The 26,828-nt window shown below is 40.0% G+C and overlaps 1 protein-coding gene across 4 annotated transcripts in view; it reads left to right on the top strand.

Annotated features, from left to right (window-relative positions):
- fam222ba (family with sequence similarity 222 member Ba) overlaps positions 1–22,985 on the top strand; it is a 69,425-nt gene extending 46,440 nt beyond the window's left edge. For 3 of the 4 annotated variants that reach the window (XM_053486040.1, XM_053486039.1, XM_053486041.1), the window contains exons 2-4: positions 1,824–1,960; positions 19,285–20,956; positions 22,839–22,985. In XM_053486040.1, coding sequence (XP_053342015.1) covers positions 1,879–1,960; positions 19,285–20,956; positions 22,839–22,902 — 1,818 coding nt within the window. In that variant the 5' untranslated portion in view covers positions 1,824–1,878 and the 3' untranslated portion in view covers positions 22,903–22,985. Of the gene's footprint in view, positions 1–1,823; positions 1,961–19,284 lie in introns of all 4 variants that reach the window. The other variant, XM_053486042.1, reaches the window with a different exon arrangement.
- Positions 22,986–26,828: the final 3,843 nt, after the last annotated feature.

The raw sequence follows: 26,828 nt of genomic DNA, 5'->3' as shown, positions 1-26,828 counted from the left end.
CTACTTTCACCTATACTGCGACCGACAGTTAGTGTAATTACCGATTATTAGTACGCCTGGGTAGCAGACTGATCCTTATAGTTAAACAACCCTGTTGTGTTAAAAATCCATTATCACCATCCGTTGAAAGCCTCTCGTCCAATTAAAGCGCTCGAAACTTACTGTTATATACATTGATTTAGAGTATAATGTTTCCCATACCCTCACATTTCTCAGCAAAAAAAAAATTGATATTCCAGATTGTTTTTGTCTGCCTTTGCAAAGTAGAAGACTTTTTATTATGTATTAACTGGCTGAAGTCGTAACCTCTGTCTTCAGCTATTTTTTTTTTATTACTTTTTTAAAAACCTATCTTTTCTGATTCTGATGGTCTTTAAAACCTAGTTTATCACTTTCACAACATTTGTAAATGAAAGCAGCTAAAAAGGTAGCTTCTATTTAATAACTAGCTAAAATGTTAACCTCTAAAAAAAAAAAAAAGCAATTTTTCTTTTTATAGCATATTTGTTATGGACCATTTATCTAAATCCTACACAGCATTTAGACACAATCAAAAGGAAGAGCAAAATGCTTAATAGCTAGCTAAATTCTTAGCCTCTGTCTTCAACTAGCTAATATGCTTCAAAACATCTAAATTAGTCTAAATGTCAAAATATAATATGTACCACATGTTTTTTGACATATTTATTTTTATTTATTAATTTTTTTAGATGATTTTGGACAACATTTTGAAGTTTTTATTTTTTATTTTTTTGAAAGCTTGTATTTATCAGCTAGCTAAATTGTTAGCCTCTGTCTTCAACTAGATAATATGTTCTTGAATCTGTATTTTTTTAACATGTTTGTTCATGATTAAATAACCTAAAATCCAGTTTCTTTTACTTCCTTTTTTTTTTAAGTCAGAATAGTGAGAAAAAAAATATTTTATTTATTTTACTAGCTAGCTAAATTATTAACTGCTGTCTTTAATTAGCTAACACGTTCAGAATATGGACAAAAGTGGTCTGTGTAGTTTTAATTTTTTTTAATTTAATCCTATCATATTTGTTCTGAATGAAATGCTTTCTGATTTAAATTATTCTAGTCTTCTTCTAGACAACATTTAAAAATCTAAGCAAAGTTGATGTCACCGTGAACGAGCTGCGCTGTGTGTGTCAGAAACTTTCCCATACTTTCTCAACACGAATAGATCATGAGACATGGTGGCCTCGACAGATGGAGGGGTAAAAGTAAGTCCGATGGAATATCAGAGGAAACTAGGCTTTGGGGATTTGAAGATGCAGTGGGAGAGCAAGAGAGAGATTGAAGCAGAGAGGTAGAATTACTCTCGGCTGCCGGCCCTGAGGCCCCCGGCTCTCCATGGTGGCCATGCTGCTTTTGAAGTTTAATTAAAGTTTAGATTGGGTATCAAACGTGGCCTCACCTGCTTCGAGTGAGGGAGCAGGGGATGAAATTGAAAGGCAGGAGAGTGACCTGTCTCTGATCCGTGGGCAAAGCGGCTAGGATTAGGTTCTATCTGCATGAAGCATACAGCCGGCCCCTAGAGCGGGAAAAGCTATGACTTTGTGCGCCTGCTTGTGTGTGTGGTGTGGTATCGCGATGTCAGAGTAAACGCATATCCATTTAGATTTTATCGTAAACTATTAGGTTTGTATTATGTGAAGGATGTTTGGATGTCAGGTCTGGAGAAATGTTGCTCTTTCTCTCTCCGTGTGCGTGTATGTGTGTGTGTGTAGGATATACTTCATTTGGTGTCTCTCATTTCCATGTGGTGTAATGACCTGCCTAACCAATCCTGTGTTTCTTTCGCTGTCTCTTCGCAGTGTGAGGAGGAGTGTGTGTCCCATGTTGCACTAGGAGTGTGAGTGTGTGTGTGAGATGCTGGCCTGTTTGCCAGGGCCAGGTGACCTCTCCCTCCAGCTTCTTCCCCACTCGCAGATGAACACTGGACTTCAGAAATGTGAGTACTAATATAAACACACACGCACAGTAAACAAATCTGCATTTTTTCGTTTCATAAAATATGCAGAGGGCTACGACCTATACCAGAGCTTCAAGGGATGCCACGATTATCAGTCATCACTGATTAACAAAGACGACAGGAGTACAGCAGTATTGCTTATTAAACAGCACCACCGACTCTGGGATAGGATCCAATATGCCCCGATCAGGATAAATCACTCGCTGAAGATGAACGAAAGAATAAACAGACTGATGTACTGTACTTATGTGTTAAGCGGAAAAGTTGCCAGAACTCTACCCTGAACGCTTTGCTTTTACCGAGTGAATAATGCTTCCTGCTTGGAGGAACAATCCATTTCAATGGCGTCAAGCAACACCTATTTTTTTACGTGCCAGGACATAACCAATAAAGAAATGCAATTCAGATCAATATTGTTGTCTCGATGTCGGCTTTACATCTCAGACTTTCAGAGTCAGTATGAGCAAACATTATGAGCAAACATTACTATAATAAAGTTAAACGTAAATCAACTTTAGTCAACTTTTGGCCCCTAATATTCCACTATTAATGAGAAAAACGCATCTTTTAAACATCGTAAATCAGAAACAGTCTGCCCTGATCTGGGCCGATCTGAATGAATTTTCAGTTGGAATGAGGGAGTGTAAACCTTTGATAATCTGCTCAGTAGGTAAATATTAGCCATGTAAACACTTGATCCAATCATTTCTCTCTTGATGGAATAAATATGTTCTTTCTGTGCGTGTTTGCCCCATGTGTGGGTAACATTAGGGAACATGACAAGTTTCCAGGAGGGAAATTTTGGTTCCATTCCCGATTGGTAAACTCAGTGAGAACAACCCTCCTGGAGCAAGTCTTTACTGTTATGCACTGATGGGCACACCAGATCATACCCAGTAAAGCATTTAATCAAATAATAGAAGAGACTTCTTGGAACACATTATAAGACAGAAGGAGTGCAAGCAGTTAATTTGGAATCTCTAATTAGAATGATTTCAATCAGATTGAAGAAATATTGTCCATGTAAGCATAGCTAATGTTGATCAATAGGACATAAAAGAAGCAGTATTGTACACTCAATCAATTAGATAACATACCACAGTCAATAACTTTTGTGTTTCTGGTTGACTAGCTAGTTGTAAGACTCTTAATGTGCAACACTTTATACATACTTTGGATTTGCCATAGATCCCTAAAGTAATTTAGAAATGTTTAATTGCATTTGTGTAGATGTTGTAGCTAGGATTAACTCTTAGCTTCGCTAATATGAATCAAAAGGTTTTTTAAATCAATAAGCTTTCAGTCTCACTAGGAGATGCAAACTGATAATTTCCAATGAGTGCAGCTTTTTTTTTTTTAATAGACTCTTAAAGATCTGCTGCCTGCATATATTTTGAATTCATCAGCTAGCACTTTGCACAGTAAAGGAAGGAAGGGAAGAAGATGGGAAAACAGAAGGAAAGACAGAATAAAGAAAGAAAGATAGGCAGGACGGAAGATGGAAGGAGAAAAAGAAGGAAGGATGGAAATCCGAATGAAAAAAAGGAAGAAAAGCAAGACAGAATGGTAAGGAAGAAAGAAAAATGGAAGGAAGCATGGTGAAGGAAGGAAAGAAAGAATGATGGAAATCATAATGTAAAAAAGGAAAGAAATCTAGAAGGAAAATTAAGCCAGAAAAACAGAAAGAAGGTAAGAAGAAAAGAAGGAAATATAAAAGAATGTAGGAACAAAGAAGGCAAAAAGATAGTAATGAAAGAAGAAAAGTAGGAAATAAAGAGGGATTGAAAGATATAAAGAAGAAAAAAATGAATGAAGGAAGGATAACAGGAAGGATGGGAAAAAAAGAATATAATAAATCGGTTTCTAAACTAAATTCCCACTCACAGTCATGCTTTGATCATGATGTTGTTGACATCATGATCTGTGTGTGCTGTGGTGACGAAGACAAATGCTGGATCAGTAAGGGATGGGAATCCTCATACCTAGGTGTCGTTGAATACAAATTCCATTTGTATTGCGATTCTGTATCATGATTTTAATAAATATCTTAATTTTAGAATTTATACAATTATGTACAAACATAATTTGCTTCAACCACACGGGCTGCTGTGCATGAATACTTTAGACCTATATACTTGTAGGATTATAGAGGATTAAAACTTTTCAACCACCTCAAAAGCAAACATGTATTAAGAAAAAATATCACAATACCTAACTGAATCGATTTTTTCTCTCTCTCATCTCATCTCTAGAAAAAATGTTCCTGTGTTGCATTTTTTGCATATTTATATACAACTTTAAATGTTTTATTTGTCATGTTCAGTTATGGGTGTAAAATGCATAGTGAAATGCGGAGTACTTTACACTGTGCAAGTAAGAGCGTAAAGAGTTATGATAAGGTAATAATGGGGGGAAAATATAGTTAGTTTGAAATATAAGCACAATAAAGACCCATTTGTGGTCAGAAAATCATTTTCAGACCTGCATATGCAGTAGAAAATGTCTTCTTTTTCTTTTCCAGATGAGCATACATACAGAAAAAAAAAAAACGTTTTCAGCATGGCAATATCGGTAAACAATATTAACTAGTCAGTGCCGTTCAAGTCTAGCATTTATTCCATGTAGTTTTTTCACCCCTCACTAATATCAGTACTGGCTGCATCTTTCCGGGGCGACACAATGCGTCTGCGAAAGGACAATTAAGGACAGCTCAATTCTGTTCCTGTCTCCCCCTCGTCCATGATTGTGCGCTCGTGTGACAAAAAGCTTCAGGTTTATCTGTGCCGGTGTGAACGACACCCCTGAGTGACAGCCAATGCCCAATAAGCACTGCTTTTCACCACGCACCTGTCAACCTCGCCCCCAGTCTCATCTCACTCACACACACACACATATACACATTTCCAGGAAACCCTGCTGCCTGTCCAAGCCTGTCCTTTTCAATGATGTTGAGCACTCGGTGAAATTAGGCGCTGTTGTTCGGAGGCACAGCAGGAGAGCGGCAGCCATCAACTCCAACCTCCATCACCTCCACACACAGAGAGCACCTGCTGCTCCTGCACTGCCATTCAGCTCTACCTCTCCCTCTCCCTCTCTCTCTCTGTCTTTAACACACTCTCCGTCTCTCTACCACACCTTCCCTCTCTCTTCTAACGCACACATACACATACGTTCTGTATCTCTGCTCCGGGTCCTTTCTCTTACCCCCACGCTCGCTGTTCTCTCAGCAGTGGGCAAATGTGGGTGTTGCCTGACATGACATGTCACGAGATTGGCAGCAGAGCTATTTAGCGAGGAAATGTCAGAGGCCATTTTGTTTAGTCAACAGCCCATGTCTGAGAGAAAGAGAGAGAGAGAGAGAGAGAGGTGCTATACTCAACAAGGAAAAGGATGAGATTAGTTTGTCCAGCTGAAGCATATCATCACTGAAGTACACACAAATCTTAGATACAGAACTGTACAAAAGTCATTTAATACATTTTTAGATAAAATGTTCGAAATGGAATAAAATATTTTACTGTGACAGGTTGCAAAGTGCCTAAAGAAAAAAAACTATTTAAAAATTAATTGTTTATGTAACGACCTTAGCAGCAACCTCATTTCCCCTCTCGTCTGTTCCAACCACCCTGCATTCAGCATCAGCAGCCTGATCATCTCTCATCATCTGCACACGTTTCTTACTGGTTCATGCCTCAAGTTAAATGCGTTCTTATGCCCAGATGATTCATAGGTCACCAAGGGGCTTAACAAACAAAATCATTCTTCTGAAACTGGCCAAACACAGAGACTGGATTGAAAATGACAGCTTAAAAAGGTCCTTCAGGAAGCATGGAGAACTGTTTCTCGAGACGACATTAAAAATACAAGAATGTCTGAATCTTTGAAAGCAAGATATGAAGAAGTGGCTCCAAGACTTTTTGTTGCACAGTACTGTGTGTTCAAGACATTTTTCTGAGCTTGATCTTTAGATTCGTCAAGGTTCCGATCAGAATGATGACAAAATGAAACATTTAGATAGATGTACAATCATCATCATCATCCTGTAAACTATTACATTTGGAGGCTTGCATCATAGCTCATGTTAGCTAACATAGTCAGTGCAAGGAAAGAAATCCTGAATTTCAAAACAATTATAATTTTCTTTTTTTTTTTTTTACTTCTCTTGCCTTTTGTTCGATAAGGAAATGACATCACTGCTATGTTTTTTTTTTTTTTTGGATCTGTTTGGTCTGAATGTGTTGGTTACTGTGAGCACTGCTGGTATAGAAAAATAGTTACGTCTACAGTACATAGTGAATAATAATGCATTTATTTTAATACGTCATCATTCCTGTAGTAACAAGCATAAATTTAAACTGAATCGTTGCTATAGTAAAATTTAATGTAAAACCTAATATTTTAGCATATTAAACAGAACGAGCTGTTTTGTTAGTTTTGCCTTTTTAGAGAAAAAGCGGTATGATTGATGAAATAACATGATGTGTTATTATACCATGAACTAAACCGCCGCTTAATCAAATAAAGCATAACTCCCTCCCTCACGTTCCTCAAAAAGTTGGGTGAATGCAGTGGGAACTTGTACAACTTGGCAGGAATGCAGTAGTATTTAGTAAGGACTTTGTATTGTCTCTCTTAAATTGAAGCTGCCAGGGTTGCGCCAGGAAGGAAAGTTGTTGTGCTCGGATGGTCCGCTGGTGCTTTTCACGTTTATGGCATGCATGTTGTATTTATACCAACTTGCTGAATGTAATGGCGTAGTAGTAAGCACGTGATAAGCACCTGGATAGATCATTGTCTGATCAGCTGGCGTATAGTAATAACTTGGTTCAGCCTCAAAGGACCTGGTGAGCACGCGATTATAGATGTGAGAGGGGTGTAGCTAGGAAGTAGTATGAACTTGATAAGTGTACATTTTTCAACTTTGACCCCATTCCCACTGTGTTCTTTCGTTTTTTTTTTTTTGTTTTTTTTTTCCAGAGATCACTTGGACCTTCATCTTCTTGGTCGCTTTCAAACAAACCTTAGCTACTATTATAATCTACAATCAGAATCAATGTATTCACACTGACAAAAATCCTCAGGGTAAGAAATAAATGTGCTTGCCTTACAGTGCAGCGACCTGTCCCATCATGCACCAGGAAACACAAGCAGATAGCAGACACAACAACATTTGTCGTTTTGTGGCCTTCTAAAAAAAAAAAAAAACAGCTCAAAAAGCATGTAGCGGTATGACATTTGATATTCAGTAAGCATCAGGTAGGACTAAGCACAGACTGGCGATGTCGTCTAAAATCTCCCCTCAAGTTTACAAATGTATAGATTAATTTAAAAGTATGTACTAATCCAGAGTACCTGATTCCTGAGCCTTGCTTTTATCATTCTCATTGCTCATCCCTCTCTCTGCCCACTCACGCACACTTTTCCCCTGTGTGTGTGTATGTGTCTCTTTACCTCTTCTGCCCTTCTCAACCCAACACCCCCACTCCACCCATTCTCTCTCTCTCTCTCTCTCTCTCTCTCTCAGTGCCGTGTTCCCCTGTAGAGCACGTTCTCCTGGGAGGCTGACTGGTGATAATGAGGACTCAATCTCTGTAGAATGGCAAAACCCGGTTAGACAGACAGACAGTGTCAACAGTGGCAGGAGACATCACTCTCCACTCGCAGGGGGAAAGGCGAGAAGAGGAGAGGAAGCGACAGTGAGGGGCTGAGTGTCACAGGAAAGGAGAGAGAGCTAAAGAGCATTGACTCGGCTGAGGGGTGGGGGTGGAATGAAAGCCAGGCGCTCTGCAGGTGTTTGGCTAGCATATTCATGAAGCGCTTAACCACAGGAACAGCGTGTGTTCTGGTGCATCTGGACTCAGTGAGAAAACACCTTCCGCTCCTCCCTCGGAGACTGACTGATCTCCGGAGGATTTGCTCGCAGTGTGAGCTTGACCCACTTCTGGGCCTCATTACTTATGTGCACTCGTTTTTTTTTCTTGTCCCTCTGCTTGTAACTTTGTGTGTGTGTGTGTGTATATGTGTGTCTTTTCTCACTCGAGGCCTTTTTCTCCATCTTTTTCTCTGCATCTGTCTCCGCCCCTTAACTCGAGTGCTCACACATTCATTCCCTCCATGTCTCCTATTCCCCCCCCTTTTCCTGTCTCGCTTTTTGTCATTTTCTCTCCCTGTATCTCTCTCTCTTTCTCTCTGTCTGCTTTTCGCTCCCTGACTCCCCCTTCATCAGCCCTGTGATTTGAGAATAGCAGTAATCAGACTAGCCCCAGGAGCCCCCATTACCGGCACACAGGGCCGTTCCCTTGCCATTGTCAGTCTCGCTATTCACCCCCCTTCTCTCTCACTCTCTCTGTCTCTCTCACTCTCACACACCACACATACACACACACACACCCTTCCCCAAGACACGCCTCTTTCAGCCCTTAGCTCCCCTGCCGAACACATCAGGCCACTCCAAGTCTCTTCTTTCAGCTACTTCTGCCTGATCGAAAGCTCATCTTTCACCCACTTCTGACTATAGCACCATTTATACGAGGCTTTTCTCCAGGGAGAATCGCTAAGGCTTTATTCGTATTCATCTCCCTCTTTCTCGCCTTATAGCTCATTTCCTTTTAGCTAGAGCCCCTGCTGCGTTAAAAAGTGGAGTAAAAGAGGACGCAGGAAAAGACCGATGACAAAGTGACCGGGAGCAAGACAGATTTTCATGCTTCCTTTCATTAATGTTGGGATTTTAGCCGAAGGCTGCTGTTATTTGAACCTGATTTGGTTTGTTGGTCCCGAGACACCCCTTATTATTGCCAACATAAACACTGGCACCTGTATACCAGTGCATTTTTGATAGATGGATAACCTTATGTAATAAATAGATTTACCTCATAAAGATCTTAAAAGAACATGTGGTTTGAGACACATCCTGTGAAAACAAGCAAAACAGTGACAACCAACCGAGCTTGTGTGCAACTCTATGCCATCTTCACGCCACACTGTAGTGACATGCGTCCCAAAATAGGCGGTGTGACATTTTGCAGATACTCTGAAACCTGCCAGGCGTGTTTCAGCTCTGATCCATCCCACGTCGGACAGAGCTTTTAATCCTCCCCTTGCATAAACGCTTCGCAGACGATGTAGAAACAATTCTGTTTTTCCGTGTCTCTCCCAGGATTCCCGTGCCAACGCCAGGTGTGCATCACCAACAATAGGGAACTCAACACGGACAAACGGTGGTTATCTGTCTTTGCCAGAGACCTCAGAAGTCAACAGACGGCATCCACGTTTCTCAATAGCTACCTCGGCTGATCTAATCACGAGCTGTGAACCAAAATCCTGCCTCAGTTCACCATCCAAGGAGTGCACGCATGCAGCTTAACTTTTATCGGTGTGCTTTGGGATACGATGCAATACTACACCATGTAGTAGTTACAAGGCGATAATGGAGGTGGAGATGGAGATAATAGTGGACTTCCAGAAGGAAAGCAGAAGTTCACACATCATCTCTTCGGAGTATGAAGCAACACTCTTTATTAGCATGGATCTAAGCTTGGTATAGAAAATGGCTCCCCAATTCATCGTCATGGTCAGGAGTGCAGATGCAGGCCGCAATCTCTCAGAGAGACAGGGAACGAGATAGACAGGGACAGAGATAGTCGAGGACAGAGATAGACAGCCACAGGGGGGCAGGAATGGCCCCTTCACTTCAGTGGCTGTGTCTCCATAATTGCTGCTTATGGAGGCTCCCCTCAGGGCGACGTGCTGCTCATCAGTCTCCGTGCTGGCGGCCTGCTTGGTGACACGCGCACCAACATCTCCAGGGCATCATGTGCCACCCTGACAGAGAGCTAATCTGACAGGAAGCCTGCCCACAGAGAGATGTGGTGGTTTTAAGAGTGTTTTTCATTGGCCTTTCCTTGTTTCCTTGCTTGCTCGGTTTTCTATCATTTTTCTTCCCTCGTGCATCTCCTTGTGGTCAGGTAGATAGGCAGCATGCCGGTGTCACTCTAAATGGACCAAATAGCTGCGGCAGGTGAAGACTGCCACAGTAAGTGGTTCTAATGTGCACCTCTTGAGACTGGAGCTCTGCACAGGATCGGAGTGTTTTGTTGTAATCTAGGACCAGTTTCCTCTACTTAGCTTAGAGATGCTTCAAGCCTGGGGACATGACCAAACTAAAACTGGCTTATCTCTCTCACTCCATCTCACTCTCTCATCCTGCTGCATCTAACGCCATCCCCCCTCCTCCCCCCTCCTCTCTCTCTCTCCACCCGAGGCTGAATGCGGTAGTGGGTATTAACTATCAGGCTGTAGCAGTGGGTCGATCACCGAGGTCAGATACGATACTCCACACTTTAATATGGCTCTCTTTTTATGATTCATATGAAGGGAGAAGAATGCGGCTGGGAGTGGAAGATGAAGGGTCATGGGGTCCAGCATGAAGGAGGAGTGCGCAAGAGCGAAAATACTTTATAATTCCATACCAAACTACGCCTTAAGACTTTTCTGCAAAATGAATATTGTGTCATCAGTTCCATAAATTGTTCTTTCTTATGTCTCTCGATCCATTTCTATTTTTGGCAGTCTTAACCTCCTTTTTATGTAATAGTCATTAAAGTCCCAGGGAACATAGTGTAAAATATTAAAACATTAGTGTGTGTAGTGTATTATACACGCAGTAAAGTGGAAAAAAACAACAACACAATCTAGTGTATGCTGTTTCATGCAAGAAAGATTAAATAGCAAAATGAAAAAAAAAAAAACAATCAGGATTTACAGTATATTAATCACAGTAAGCCACACCCACCAGGCTAGAGTGGATTTGGTGAACTCGGTTAGCTTTTCAGACTTGAAAACATAGTTTGATGAGATTGCAGAAGTCTTCTTTTTAAAAAATAAATAAATAAATAAAAAAACACTTAGGACTGTTTGATTTCCAGTCACACCATTTAGCATCACCTAAAAGATGATGAGTCTCGTTCCTCGCAAGGTTTCTCGTCGTTGAGGAGATTTTTCTTTCAGTCTCGACCCAGCTCAGGATTTCCGCAAAGCTGTCGAGGTTGATGATGGAAATTACATGTAGACAAAAAAAACCCCCAAAAAAAACCTTGTATGAGCTTACTTTGAAATCAGTTCAACGCATTCAGCGGTTTAGTGAGTTGATGACTCGGTTGTGTCCTTCATTGGATCCATCTAGGATGTATTCCTGCTTTACGATCAAGTGTTTTTTGGGTGGCACTACTCATTTAATCATGATTAATTTCTTGTGTTTAGCGTTCAGTGTTCATCTTCACTTTACAATTCATGCATACGACAAAAAAAGTTGAAGGAAGGGTCCGATTATTGACCTGTATCAAGCAATTTGCTAGGGAGCGGAAAGATTGGACTTTGAAGCAATAAAAAAAGGTCATATGGTCTGATGTAAGAAGGGAAGCGCATGAAGCGATGCACCCATCATGCATTATGGTCACTGTACAATCCTCTGGAGGCAGTATTATGATCCGAGATTGCTTCAGTTGGTCAGGTCTATAGTAGGCTCAGCAACATTACGTAGCAGTAAAATGAAGTCGAATGACGACTTGAATGACCAGGTTATCACATCAATGCAGTTTATGCTCATCAATGATGGCACAGGGAAATTCCAGGACTCAAATTATGAAATGGGATTGTGGGAGCATGAAGAATCATTTCCACACATGAATTAACCACCGTTTTGCTCATTGTTATCAAAGCTAAAGGCTGTCAATTGAAGTACTAGAGTGTTTTTTTTTTTTTTTTTTTTTGTCCAAGCAATGTACCGTATGCTCTTATTCACAGCTCACAGTAGAGAAATTTTTTTAACTTGATGCTGCTTAAGGAAAATAGGAGACAGAGAATTGCATGCAAAGGCAAGTGATAAAACAATTACTTAGCCTTGATGCTAAGTGATTAGTGATGAGTTCGGAGTGAGCGAGAGGCATGCATTTGTTTTGTCATTAGCAAAGTGGTTGAAACTCAGCCAGCCAGGTCTCAGCTTGTAGTGTCTGCCTGGAGGTTTGCCCCCCAGCACTGATCTGAAAATAGCAATGCGCTTTTCACTGTTCAAGCACATCATGCAACTTTAAAATCATCCTCTGTCCAAACCAGCCCTGGGCAGTACAGCAGTCTGAGCTAGATATTGTAATAATTGCTTAATCAAATATGAAGTTTAATGGAGAAAATGCGATACCATTTTTTTTTAATTTTTTTTTTATTTTTTTACATTTACTCATTTTGTCAGATTTCCTTTTTTTCCCCCGATCAAACTGCAACATGGAACAGCTACATTACATAGCAAAACATGACGTCCCAAAAAGACATCCGCATCCCTCCTTTCTGTTACGTCATGAACAGGGAAGAAAAAACTACAAGGTGTGCAAAGCATGGCTGCTGCGAGTGAACTAAATGCATTTAGTGGATTTTTGGAGAATGCTGCAATCAAGAAAAGGGATGCTTTCACTCGTCGATTAGGGCATTATGTGATTTTGATGTTGGCACGAAGATCATGTTATATACTTAACAAAGCTACATAGGATACTGTAATGTAACCCTACATATCCATATGTCTCTCTTTTCCATCTTTCAGCAAAATGTTTTCTAATTTTGCTGTCAAGCTGTTTATATTTTGTTAGTTACACCAAGCTGCTGATTTGTTCTAAACAAAAATGATAGTTTTTTATACTACATGTTACATGTTTTGTTTTTTTGCATTTGTGATATACAGGGTGGGTGAAAATTAACTAGGCAATATTTAATGGCTATAGAACCTGTAGTATCACTGGTGTAACACCCCATTTTGCCCCTAGTGGGCGTGTGACCAGTTAGACCAGGTTAGACCAGCATTTTCCAGAAGGTTGGCTGGGACAATCTTATGACTGGCCACCAAGAAGGCCAGATCTCACTCTGTGATTTTATTGGATTTTTTTCCTGTGGAGCTACGCAAAGAAGGAGGTGTACAGGACAAAACCTTTCTCACTGGAGGACTTGGAGGCACAAACTCAGGAGGTTATCAGTAATATCCCAAACGACCCCATTTAGAAAACTGCATTCCATCCCCGGCCATTTAAGATAAAGATAGAGACTTTTTTATTGTCATTGTAAAAAATAAATATAAGAATAATCTAAAGAATTAACAAAATATAACGAATAAAGAACAAACATAAGGTAATTGCACAAAAATGTATAATATACAATGGGGGGTTGCCAGGGGTAGCTCAGTGGTTAAGGCATTGGATTATGGTTCGGAAGATCCCAGGTTCAAACCCCACAACCACCAAGTTGCCACTGTTGAGCCCTTGAGCAAGGCCCTTAACCCTCAACTGCTCAGATGTGTAATGAGATAAAAATGTAAGTCGCTCTGGATAAGTGTGTGTGCCAAATGCCTAAATGTAAATGTACAATGGAATGTATACAAATGTATTTGGGAAACCCGGTTGATGCAGACATTGAAATTTTATGATTTGCTTTCATTTCCCTATGTAATAAAGTACATGTACAATTTGTTTAACAAAATTTGAATTAGAAATATGGACTTTATTACCAATTTTTAACATCTAAATACTTTTCATTTCCTCGTTACCATGTCCTTGGTGGTTCTCCAGTTTCCGAAGACATGCAGTATAGGCTGATTGATGTTTCCAAATTGCTTGTAGTATACAGTATGACCGGTGTGTTTGGGTGTGCGAGGATGCTTGTGCCCTACAATGAGTTGGCACTCCATTTAGGGTGTACCCTGCCTTGTGCTGTAAGTTCCCTTGGATAGGCTCCAGGCTTCTTAGAAAAGTGGTATAGACTTCGCATGGATGGATATACTTCTTTTACAGATTACCATATGTTCTTAGTGTTGTTCCCACAATATGTTTTTTTTTTTTTTTTTTTTTACCAAAATGCCAGGAGAATGACTTCATGCAGAGTGAATGAGAGCCATGTAAATGACTGACCCAGGAAAGAATTTTTGTGCTTTCATCAGTGTGCAGAATTAATATTAGACAGTTAGATAAGTGACCTCGCCGTGAATGCGCCTGTGAGAGGGGCCTTGGTCATCGTGAGAAGCTTGGAGATGAGGGAACCAGGGGCAAATGGAAATGCATGTAAATGCACACTGTGTGTGTGTGTGTGTGTGTGTGTGTGTGTGTGTGTGTGTGTGAAGGATCACTAGTTCTGGATCAGAGTGGCAGGGAAGTGCAGGTGGGTGCACATCAGAAGCCTTCCTCACCCATCTATCTCCCCTGCTCCCTAATTCTGTCTCTCCTTCTCTCTCTGTGTCTCTCTCTCTCACTTCGAATGATAAAAGCTTGTTTTATACAAAGACTTCCTTTCAGCAGCCAGACAGCGGCTTCACAGAGAACACTTATCGTCAAATTCTCTCTCTCTCTCTCTCTCTCTCTCTCTCTCTTTCTCTCTCTCTCATCTTTTATTCTCTCAGTGTCTTTTATATTCTATGGATGCATTATACGTGTTATATCAACTTGAGAAACATTTCTTTATCCTTTGAGAGCATAGTGCTGTTTATCTAGTAGGTCATAAGTAAGTGTAGTACGTATACTTCTGTTTAATACAGAAATAATCTCTCAGTATACAGTGTTTGTGGGCATAGAAGTTGGCACGGCTTCTACAATTTTAGAGTTCATTATTAATCTTTAAGGGTGATACGATAATGCATCAAAGTTTTCTAATAAATATAAAAAGATGGGTATTTTTTTCTTAGGACATTTAAAAAATATTTATATAGGTTCTTTGTGTATGTGTAAGTATCATAGATTCACAGATAAAACCGTATGACACGTAATTATATCGCTCTATACTATACATGGAGTGCTCTCCGTGATATAAATGTATGATTTGGGGGTATAAAAACCCGTATGTCCGTGTTTGATTTATTTAAGTGCGTATGAACTGCTAGGAATATCTAAGAGGATAGAATACAAATAGTCCACTAGCCTTTGAAAAGAAGAAAAAAAAAATCAACCAAAAGTAATTAAAACACCATTTTACACTGGAAGCTGAAATCGAGCAAACGTGTAGTAAAGCAAAGATGTAATACCATGTCTTTCAAAAAAAAAGAGATGATTGTTTATTATTATTATTATTAATTTATTTATTTTTTGGATGAATAACTTTTTTTTTTTTTTTGCTATTAAATGAACTCCAGAGATTCGTGTCTCACATTTAGTCCTCTTCGGCTTTACGCATGCTGCACTTATCAAGATATAGTGAGCAGAGCTGAGCGAGAAAGAGAGCACACTCTAATTAATCAGCTCATTTAGAGCCAAGACCGCAGTTATTATAATAACAGGCTCGGCTCTTGTCCTTTTGGAAACGTTGCCGAGAACAGTTTGGAGGTGTTAGTAATCTGGTCAGGGCTTTTTACTTCTGCAAGCATTTACTCGTAGATATATTGGAGCATGGACAAGTCTGGGGTTTTATGGTTGACGGCTAGTTTGGTTCAAGGGTTAGGTAAACTATATAACCCATGTGGGTACATGTCACGTCCGTCATACGTTGGCATAATGATCATCATTGTACTATCAATTGAAATCATCTATAACGGGAAAATTTAAACTGTGATTACTTAGATAAAAGTGTTTTTTATTATTAATAATTAATTCACACTGACTTGCGGAACAGTTGGCCATTACCTTTCAGCACAGAAGTGGTCTACTATATACCACAAACAACAAATACATATGACTTGTTACATAATACTTATGATTTATTTCTATTAATTTCACATTTCAGAGATCCAACCAACAAACCCTCCCCTCCATCTACCCATATGTCAAGAGTTAATTTCCTAACAAAAACCTAACAAAAAAAACCTTCTCAACAGTGTTTTGACTGATGGTACTTGGTTAGTAACCTAGTAACCCGGTGTAAGGATCTATTCAATGACAGAAACTTCAAAGCACTTTTATGAGTCGCTCTGGATAAAAGCCTCAGTCGTATGACTGAATGTAAATGAAGAGTAAGACAAAGTAAAACCAAAATGTACACTATATAAGAACTAAGCACTTTATAATGTACAAACCTGGCACTGTTTTTCAGAGCATGTAGACCTCAAAACCTGAGCATAGAGCATTTTAGCCATTTCCTGCATTACTCTTTTAATAAATAATATATAGGGCTCATGATTGTGCAGTATAGTGACATGTATATATATTTTTTTCAGCACAACCTGGGCCATAGGATGAACTGAATTGCATTTCAATTTAACCAACTAAGCAAAACTCAATTTCATTATTTTAAAAAATATGTTACATAGGCAAAGAAGTAGCACAGATTTATAGGATCACATGTTTTATAGTTGTTTTGGGTTGTTTCTTGCGAGTTCTCCTTTTTTGCATTGTCATTCTCATATTCTCATATTCCAATATTCTCATATTCCAATATTCCCATATTCCAATAGCAGTACAATAGATACGTAATAACTTTGTTTCTACATGATAGACCATTAAACTCAAGTGCACTGTGTGTTGTCTGAACCTCCTCCTGTCGACACACCAGCAGGACTTCAGTATAAGCATTTTTTTGTTTAGTTTTTTAATTTGGTCACTGACCAATGCTGTGTGCCGCATGAGTTTTAAAGGTTTTACATTTACATTACATTTAGGCATTTGGCAGACGCTCTTATCCAGAGCAGTTTTTATCTTCCTGGGTTTATCAACCCTTAAGGAAGAGCCTGTTCACCGTTTGAATCTGTGTCTCTTTTTTTTTTCTTTTTTTTTACGGAAATGACCATCCACTGCGTATACAACCTCTCAGTACACCTCTCTCGCAGGTACGGGAGCGGTAGTGCGAGAGTCCGCTACTATTTTGGAAAGGGTTGGCAAATATGCTTTGTCGGCCATCAGTATACTTGGGAATCTCGCCTAAGTATACAGTGGTACCTCTTTATTTGAAATTTCTAAATGCATTTTCCCATATGTAATGTAATGTAATTAAGGCAGATAATCCGTTCCAGCCACAGAAAAAAATTACCAAAGTGACCAATTTCTAACACTATAATCATATTTTTGCATCTAAAAACAATTAAAATATTTAGAAAAGACATGGAAATTAAGTTAAATTTAAAATAAATAGATGTTAAACCTCAATCTTAATTTATGATCCCTTTTGGCACCGGCTGCTTTAAAAACAAAGCTGAAAGCTCCTTGATAACATTCTGGTAACACATTGTGCCACGTCTTCTTGCACAAAATGCAAAAAATAAAATGTATATACAGGGTGGGCCATTTATATGGATACACCAAGTGTGCTTGGATTTAACTTAACTTTATTCTTTTATGAGTTATTTACAAGTTTCTGACCACTTATAAAATGTCTTATAATATGTCTTAAATGTGCTGCCCATTGTGTGTCGGATTTCGCCTGCGGTGTCGCTATCAGTGTGTGAAGAGTGGAAGAAGTGGCTTGCATTGACAATCCAACACAATGGGCAGCACATTAAACACGTTAAGCACTTTTTGTAAGTCGCTCTGGATAAGAGTGTCTGCCAAATGCCTAAATGTAAATGTAAAAGCATGTTAAAACCAAGCACACCATTGTTTTTCTTGTGAAATTCCCAATAAGTTTGATGTGTCACATGACCCTCTTCCTACTGAAAAAACAAAAGTTGGATCCAAAATGGCCGACTTCAAAGTGGCCACCATGGTCACCACCCATCTTGAAAAGTTTTCCCCCTCACAGATACTAACGTTGAGGGGGAGAACCAGGGGAAAACTAACCCTAACCCTAGGGTTAACCCCTAACCATTCCCATTTTATTAAGGTGTATCCATATAAATGGCCCACCCTATATATATATATATATATATATATATATATATATATATATATATATATATATATATATATATATATATCTTTGCTAAATTTTAGTTCAAGTTGGAGCAAATACAAATAAGTAGCTTACTATCTAGCTAGCTTAGAGGTAAGCTACTTTAACATTATAAAATTATCCATAAGACAAAATAAGGTTTTAAGTCGACCAGTTCTACACTATGAGTCCATAATTAACAAGGTAATAATTACGTTATCTTGATGAATAAGTACTCGGTTTAATTTTAGGTGGTCTCGATCCGCTTTCAGTTTCTCCTCCAAACTCATTTTAGCAACAACACTACTAAAAAACATGCTTGTTGTTCCATTTATCCATTCACTACAGCCACAACTGCTTTCACAAAAATCTGATCCTCCAAATAAGACGAAGCAGGTGCCAGGGAAAAAAAGAAAAAGAGGGGGGCTTTTAGCCCATTCGTTTCCCATATCAGCGATGGTAATTCAATGAGCTAACTTCAATTTGGTTAAAAGGAGCATGTTTCAAATTCTCCACCAGCCAACACAAGATGCTGGGGTTTGTGGAAACCGTCTACCTGCTTTTAAGACGCAAGGTCTGCCAATTCACACACGTGCACAAGCACTTAGACACACGCAGATGATTTAACAAAATTACGTTGAGCTCTGTGTGTGTGTGAGAGAGTGGGAGACAGATAGAGAGAAGAGAAATTGGGATGATAAGCACCTTAACCACGTGCGCACACATATTGCAATTAACCTATGTCAGTACGAGATATTTGGTTTTTAAATGTCAGAACACATTATTAAGTCATTAGGAGAAGGCTGATGTGCCAGGTATGCTGAAAAAAAATGTGCATGCTCATCAGAAATTACCTCTACAATGACCATCGCAGTGCTGTAGTATAAAGCATATATGCTCGTGCACATTTTTCATTTATTGTATTTACACGTCTATCGGCATACCAGCTATGATACAGCATCCATGGGGCAGACTGCTTGACAGTGCTGTGATTTGAACTCACAACTTACTGATTACTAACCCAGTCATCTTCTGCTATGCACCGATTTGGCAACCCTATCTATTGTTTCTCATTTTGTTTGGGTTGGGCTAGACCTTTCCCAACACAGCAGCGACCCTGGCATGGTCCTGTGTTTGTATGTGTATGGTGTGGGTACAAGTGGAACTGTGTGTCTCTTTATCAGCTAAAAGGCAAGGGCCTTTTTGTGGCTCTGCTGAAACTGGTAACCTGAGAATATTATAGCATTAAAGTTCAGCTCCTCTTTTGTGTCTTCTCTTCTTGTTATTCCTAATGCTGTTAACTCTTCCCTCTCCTTACATGCAGGTATCCATATTTTATCTGCCATTTGTGAAGTTGTTATATACTTCCTGTTACTGCCTTCATTTATCACAGCTGTTTCTGTGTAATTGTGAATACATTTATTCATTTATTTCTTCTTTTTCTTCCTCTTTCTTTCTTTCTTGGATGTCCTTTTTTGCATCTCCAGGGGACACTACACAGAGGATGAGATCAGCCCAGTATCCGACCCCTGCGGAGCTGGACGCTTATGCTAAGAAGGTGGCCAACAGCCCGCTGACCATTAAAATCTTTCCCAACAGCGTCAAGGTCCCACAGCGCAACCACGTGCGGCGCACTGTCAACGGCTTGGACGCGGGTGGTGCACGCTACAGTCCCTATCCCCCTTCACAGTCTGCGGCCAAGGCCGGCCTCCTGGCCATCGTCAAGGCACCCATCTCCAAGGGCATCATCAAAGACTTCACCGGTACACGTGTGACGATGAGCGCCCCTGGAAGTGGGTATGGCCCGGCACCAAGCACTTTAACCCTACAGCATGCACCACAGTCGCTTCAGAGACCCCTGCAACATCAACAAGGCCTCCCACAACATAGTCAGAGTCTCCAGCCCCTCCCTCAGCAACAGCAACACCAGGGACTTGGGCACCATGTGCCCTCAGCAATGCCCCAGCACCCACAGGGCATGGGCAGGACACAGCCTCTTTCCCACCCCCCTCCTCTTGGTCACCCAGGTCCACAGCCTCCTCCTGCTCTCTTGCTTCAACAACAGCAACAGCACCTCCAACAGCCTCCTCCGGGCCTCCAGGGTGGCACTAGAAAACTCACGGATGCCGATGCCCCTCCCAATGTGACTGTTTCTACCTCAACCATTCCTCTTTCAATGGCTGGCACCCTGCACCAGGGCCGCCAACCTGATCTGAGCACCATTGTGCACCAGATCAACCAGTTCTGCCAGGCTCGGGCCCAGGGCGCCGGGGCCACATCCATGTGTGAGGGCCAAATAGCTAACCCCAGCCCCATTAGTCGCAACCTGCTCATCAATGCCAGCTCCCGGGTGGCCATGCACAGTGGGCATTCCGGTGCTGTACCTCCAGGCCTCGGACACTCTTCTTGCACCATAGGAGCACCAGATAAATCAGTTGGCACTGGAGTACCTCTGCACAACATGGGTGCCATAAACAGGATGGCTGTGTATCACAACGATTTGAAGCAGCAGCATCTGCAGCACCAACAGAACGCTCAGCAGCATCCGATTTGCCACCAACAGCATCAGCAGATGATGTCATGGAACCAGCATCAGCTTGCCCACCTGCAGCATGCATCAGACGGGGGCGGGCACCCTTGCAAAACGGCTCCCCGGGACCCAGGATTCTCTTGTAAAGGCATGAACTACCCACCTGAGCTATGTGTAGGGCAACCTTATACCCTCAAACCTCCCATGGATAAGCCAACACCTTCACCTCCAGTTGTCAACAATAACAACACCATGCCACCTGGCACCGTTGCGCACTACGCCAATGGCCAGTACTACCACCAGGTGCCTGTGTGGGGTAGTATTCTCCCAACACCCAACAGCGATAGTTCCGGCTCACAGGAGTTGCCTGCACCCTTCCACGGTCCAGCAGGCAATGGAACGGGCGGTACTAACCCCACTCCAGTTGTGGACTGCGCCCCCACGGGAGGAACGGCACATTACCGCCCGGCAGGAGTGGCAGGGGGAGCCGCAGTGGGGCAGACTAATCTGATACAAACGGCAGATTACATGGGAGGGGACTTCCAGACGCCCTGCTTCCGAGATCAAAATCTGGGCCTGATTGGGAAGATGCCCAGACCTCCCCCCATGGCCCATGGCCAGCACCCAGGGTACAGATAAGCTTCGACACAGGCTCTCCTCACCACCTCTGTCTGTTTCAGATAGCCACAAAAAAATGATCTACTCTGCTCTCTGTCTTAAAATTACTCAATAGGATGAAAAGCATTGCAACACATAAGTTCACATTAACAATTTAGACAGCAAACAGAAAGTGATCACTGAAAACTGAAAAACATTTAACAAAAGCAGTGTTTTCACTATTCTTATTTTTTTTTCTTTTTCTTTTAATCATCATTCTTGCAAGTGATCAATTTTTTTTTCAAGGATTACATTCATTTACTTTTAGTTATTGGTTTTACCTTGTTTTTCCCCAGATCACTGTGTGATGTCTTCTAGGCAAAGAAATACAGTCTGAAAGATAAAATGATGTCCTTCAATCATCATGAAAAGCTGACTCCCTTTCTTGCCAGGGGTTTATGTTTCAGCTGTAAGTTGAATAACCTCACTAATGCACTGTTCAGGAAGATATTTTCTTTTTTATGGCCTATGTCAGCTTGGCTTCCCCTGATTTCTCACTAAATTGTTCGAGACAGTATAGATCTCGTTCAGAGGGCTTCATCCTCTTCTCTACGTTAATTTATTAATCTGTGGATTATGGAATGCTAGTTTGCAATTGACAACATGATTTCGACAGGAAAATATATATAATCAGTCGCATATCAAGCCACTTAGTCTGGCATGGCTTACAAGGATGGAAGCATCATTTATGTATCGATTACAGTCAAAAGTGCTGCGACAAATCAGGTGATGTCTTAACTCATTTAGATTAACGAAGTAGGCAGCATGATTGCGGAGTTCCGTTTTCTTAAGAAGTCAATGTGGGCTGAATTTAAAGAAGAAGGAAAAAAAAAAAAACCTGCAAGAAGATCTTGAGCTTTGAAGGGGTGCCGTTGTACTTCTGCTTCATTTTCTTAACATATGAAAACGTACTTGAATCTTAGAGATGGGTTGTTCTGTTTTTAGATGGTTTGTAATAAAGTTAGCAGGACTAAACTTACTACTGGAGAAGATTGTGTATTGTGGATTGTTACTAATATCATTTAGAGACTAACTACAAACCAAATTGAGATTATTTGATCCTACGTTTTCTCATGTATCTGTTGAAATAACTTCAGTTTAGGAGTTGCTACTGATGCTCTAACAGCGTGTGCTTGAACAGACCAAATTGATCACTTGCAAGATTGCTTGTGGGTAAATCAAGGAGGACTTTAAGTCGAAGGTGAAACAGCAGATGAATTATTTTATTGTACACTGGCTAATCTGCTATACTACTGTAACTTTTAAGAAGTGTAATGACTGTGTGAATGTTGGATGGTTTGCGTGGGGATGGTTCTAGTGGACGAGCGAGTAAGTGGGAGTGAGTGATGTGTGTCTGGTGGCGCGCGCGCGTTGTGTGTGTATGTGTAGGTGGGTTGGTTGGTTGGTGGATTCGCCATCACCCACTCTCTGCTTGCCTCCCTCTGGAACAGCCCTTATAAAGCCTTAAGTATTTGGTCCTTGGACTTTCCTTTGAAAACAAGCATGGTTATTATGAAACCTATAATACCGATAATTATGAAAACAATTTCAAAAAAGACTATAAAGGAACAGCAATTTTTTTTCCTTGTTTATTTTTATTAACTAAAGCTTTTGTTGAATAGAAAAGCAATTCCTTAGGATTACTTTGCAACAAAAACAAAGAAAACAAGAATAATATTTTATTGTAATTATGTTTTATAGCTATGTGTAGTTCTGGGCTGTAACAAAAATCTTTTTATTCCAAGTTTTAAAGCTTCAGTTTTGCAATTTGTGACTATTTATAATTATAAACTTGATTTTTCTTTTCGTTATTTAATTATTATTATTATTATTATTTTTATTTTTTTGCTATAGCTGTGAAATGAAGAGTCTAGAAGACTTTCTCATATCTGTCACTCTGTGGCTGTTGAGTGAATGAGCGAAAACTACAGACTGTGTGTGGAGAGTTGTGCTACTCTTTTTGTAATATTGTAATAATAAAATAAAGTTCTAATTTATGCTTTGAAATCCACCTTCTCCTCTCTTGATGGCTCCACACCACCTTGGTCTGACAGTGTGCTCGTATGGTTTGTATATGGGCTCTTTGTTACACACATTTGATTTCTGAAGCTATGTCCCACACAGCACCTGTGCAGGAAATGTGATGCTGCGTCTGACAAAATTCTGCACGAGGCTTTGAAGTGCACTTTCTTTCTTTTTTTTTTCTTTTTTTTTTTCATAAAATACGAGCTGACTTTTGCCCATTGTTGCACTCAATCCCATGATACATTGCACTAAGAAAACACATACACAGAAATGAGTATGATGAAGCTCAGGCTCTATTTATGTAAGCAGCTGTGGGTTCTTATTAGTAACATCATTAAAGGCGTTCACAGGGATTATGAGTACACTGCTTAGAGTCTGTCAGGAAGTCCTCAAATGATGATCAGAAGTGTCCAGCTGCCCGAAAATCACTTCAGCACTTGTCAAATTGTCATCATTTTGCCTTTTTGAGGGTTTTTCCTTCTTCATTTTCAAAGTCAGGTTTTTCGGATGAACCTGTACACTTTTGCACCTGTAATCTGTCATAGCCAGGTGATATTGCTGCCTAATGCATTTTTTAAATGTAGTTACTATTTTTCACTTAATATTGCAGTATATATAATTTGGCTTTTATGCAGTTTACTCAACAATACAAGATTTTCTTCGCATTGGGTCTGACTGCTGCTTTATTCTGCTGTTTGGAGCAGCAAGCACAGTATAGCTAAAGATTTTATGATTAAAAATAACTTTCTATTAATTTGTTATATAATAACATTTCCACGGACATCTTCTGTGGGCATGTTTTAAAAACATTACAGCAATACAATTTTTTTAAATTTATAAATGGGTCAGTCTTTATTTGCATTTATTGTTGTGGAACATTAAGCAAACTTCAGGCGTTTGACTGTTACAAAGTGCTAACATTGAAGACTCATTCCGTAAGGTTACAAGCATCACCATTCCAATAATAATGCCAATATCAATAATTCTGACCCAGTAATTTGATTGGATGAGGGATGGAATGAAGCATGACAGCATTTAACTATATGTATCATTCTGCATCACAGGCGTTCTAACAACTGTAACTTACACTAGCTGTCTCTTACCATCGTGGAAGACAATACAGTAGGTCATACTGTAGTACTAAAAAGAAAAGAGTGGAGAGCAGCTGCCTGCCAAAACCCACATTCAAAACCAGTCACGGAAGCACTTGTACCCCCTTTATAGCACACTAGCTTTTCATTTTGCCCATTCCATTTAAAAGCATTGCTCAAGGTTGTGTTGTTGTACTGAATATCAGCACGGCTGTGATTATCGATGACTGCATTACAGCCGTGCTGATATTCAGCACAACAGCACAGCCTCCAGTGTGATGTTGCTTCACTAACCTGCACCTTCTAACCCATCAGATTTGAGGATTCAGCTGTGCAGTGGTGTAATGCGAGGCCAAAAGCATATATTCCCATTAAATATCATGTTATTTAAGAGGTTTTTAGAAGTATAGTCTGTTTAATTTTCTAATGGAGGTTGGGAAGACACTACATTCAAATGGCTAGGGTGGAAGAAAAAAACTGCTCCTCTCTCTTTCTCTCTCTCTTCCCAGCAGGCTACTTTTAGCCTTGCTGCTCTACGACAGCTGGCGTACAAATGGATGAACAGCGTCGATTCGAGTCAATAGGGCCGTAAATCAAAGGCTCGTGGCAGCAGGAAATAGCACAGACTGGGACGGCTCTGAAAAAGTCCAGGTCGGGGCATTAGAAATTGCAAAAAAAAAAAAGAAAAAAAAATAGCACAGCGGGACAACCGGCTAAAGCTCAGTATGAGTAATATTGACCGGGCATATTTTCCTCTCAAATATGTGTAAAAGTCAATTATACATGCAAAAGCAAGTACAAAAAAACAAAATGGAGTGAGCATAACAGCAGGAAAGAAAAACAAGTCAAACATTACAGAATTACATGCACAGGTGTGTTCCGTGAATTTCTGGGCCGTTTTTGCAGGTGCGTCCCCCATCTTATCTCTAAATAAAAGTGATCAAAATGCAAGCTTTTGTTATGGGTTTTTGAGAATCTCATCCACTTCAGCACCTAGTCTACGTAGTCAGTTCCACTTCCTTACCTGTTGTAACACCACTGAACATGATGAAAGTACTAATAAAACTTATGATAAGCTTCATGGTTAACAGTATGACTTGTGCAAACTTGAACAAACACAAAATTCTGCAACAATACAATCGTACGAGGGGCGTTCAAGTCAAACCGGGACTTGCGATGACCTCTGAAAACTGATTGACATTTACAAAAAAAAATTAAAAGCGCAGTGCGGTGATGAGACTCTTAGCCACAGTAAAACATGCAGACATCTGCATGGTGCAGACATTTTAAAGAAGGCTATATGTCAGTGAAGAATGATCCCTAAGCCATTTCCACATGTTTGGGCCCTTACAGGAGTTCCTTGGAGGTCAGCGTCTGATCGTGCCTCTGGGGCTCTTAAGAACAACATACTATACCTACGTTACATTAGAAGGTGTAACTCAGAAACCTTTCCTTCCTAAGGAAAAAGGAAAGTATTAACCAAATATTGCAAGAAAATCTAGCTCTCTAAAACTTTTTCTATTTTCTAAATCTTTTCTTTTAATCAATAGTAACTTGTATGAGTCAAGTCCATTCTTAAATTTCTTCATACATCCATGGTTTTCTTGTAGAAATCTTACAGGTTCATAATCATAACCTGAAAAACAGCACGGTTGCAGTCTTCTTGACTTTACAGCGAATTGCAAGCATCTGCTCTACCATGCCACTAGAGAGCAGCATAACCGAGCAAGACTTCCATTATCCAACTTTAATGTACAAAATGAAGGCATTCTCACGTTCATACTGCTTTTTATATGATTTAATACAAATTTATTACAATAACATGTTGAATAAACAGTATACATTTCCAACATATAATGTCAGTGTGTGATTTCCAAACGGACTACTGAGGAGTAGGGTGTAATATTGTGTGGCTAAGAATAACATTTATCAATATATCTTTTTTTTTTGCTTCTTTTTTTGTAATGAATCCTTAGTAACACAGTAGAAAATCATTATCGATTTAACGTGAAAGTGGCTCCAGTTTTACTTCTAACTGGTATACAGTAGGAGTCATGTTTTGATATTAAACCTATATTTACACACTCATTGTCTTTGGAATGGATGGTCTTCGGATTGGAACGCCGATCCGCCTAATCTTCATGTCTTTGGACTGTGGGAGGAAACCAGAGTACCTGGAGGAAACCCACCAAGCACGGGGAGAACATGCACACAGCCCGGAGGCAGGAATCAAACCTGGACCCGGAAGGTGCAAGATGACCGTACTAACCACTTAGTCCATCATACTATTTACACCTTTATCAATGTAATATCAATGCATTTACAATTGCAAAATCAAATCCTAGGTGTATGTTGGGAATTAACATTAGTATAAAAGTAAGTTACAGCTGTCTATTACACTTTATACACTTTCAAACATTCCTGCATTGCGTTACTAGCAAGCTATTTTTTAACTAACTTGCAAATTGTATAAAGTTACATCCACAAAGAGATATATAACAGATAAAAATAATGTAATATTTTGTAATGCTACTATAAGCACCTTCTTCATTTTTGACTGCCTCATTACAGGCAAACTGGATACTTTGTTTCAAGCAAAGGAAAAATAAAGGCGGTCACATTTGTTTGATGTGATGATCTTAACTGATATTAATAAAAATTGCTTACAAACAGTAAAAAAAAAAAATCATCTTTCACTGGTTTACTGTTTGCTGTGTGTCTATAGTCT

The sequence above is a fragment of the Clarias gariepinus genome, chromosome 24, assembly GCF_024256425.1.
Source record: "Clarias gariepinus isolate MV-2021 ecotype Netherlands chromosome 24, CGAR_prim_01v2, whole genome shotgun sequence".
NCBI classification, from domain to species: Eukaryota; Metazoa; Chordata; class Actinopteri; order Siluriformes; family Clariidae; genus Clarias; species Clarias gariepinus.
Note: the sequence above shows the minus strand (reverse complement) of the source record. Positions and strands in the feature narration are given on the sequence as shown.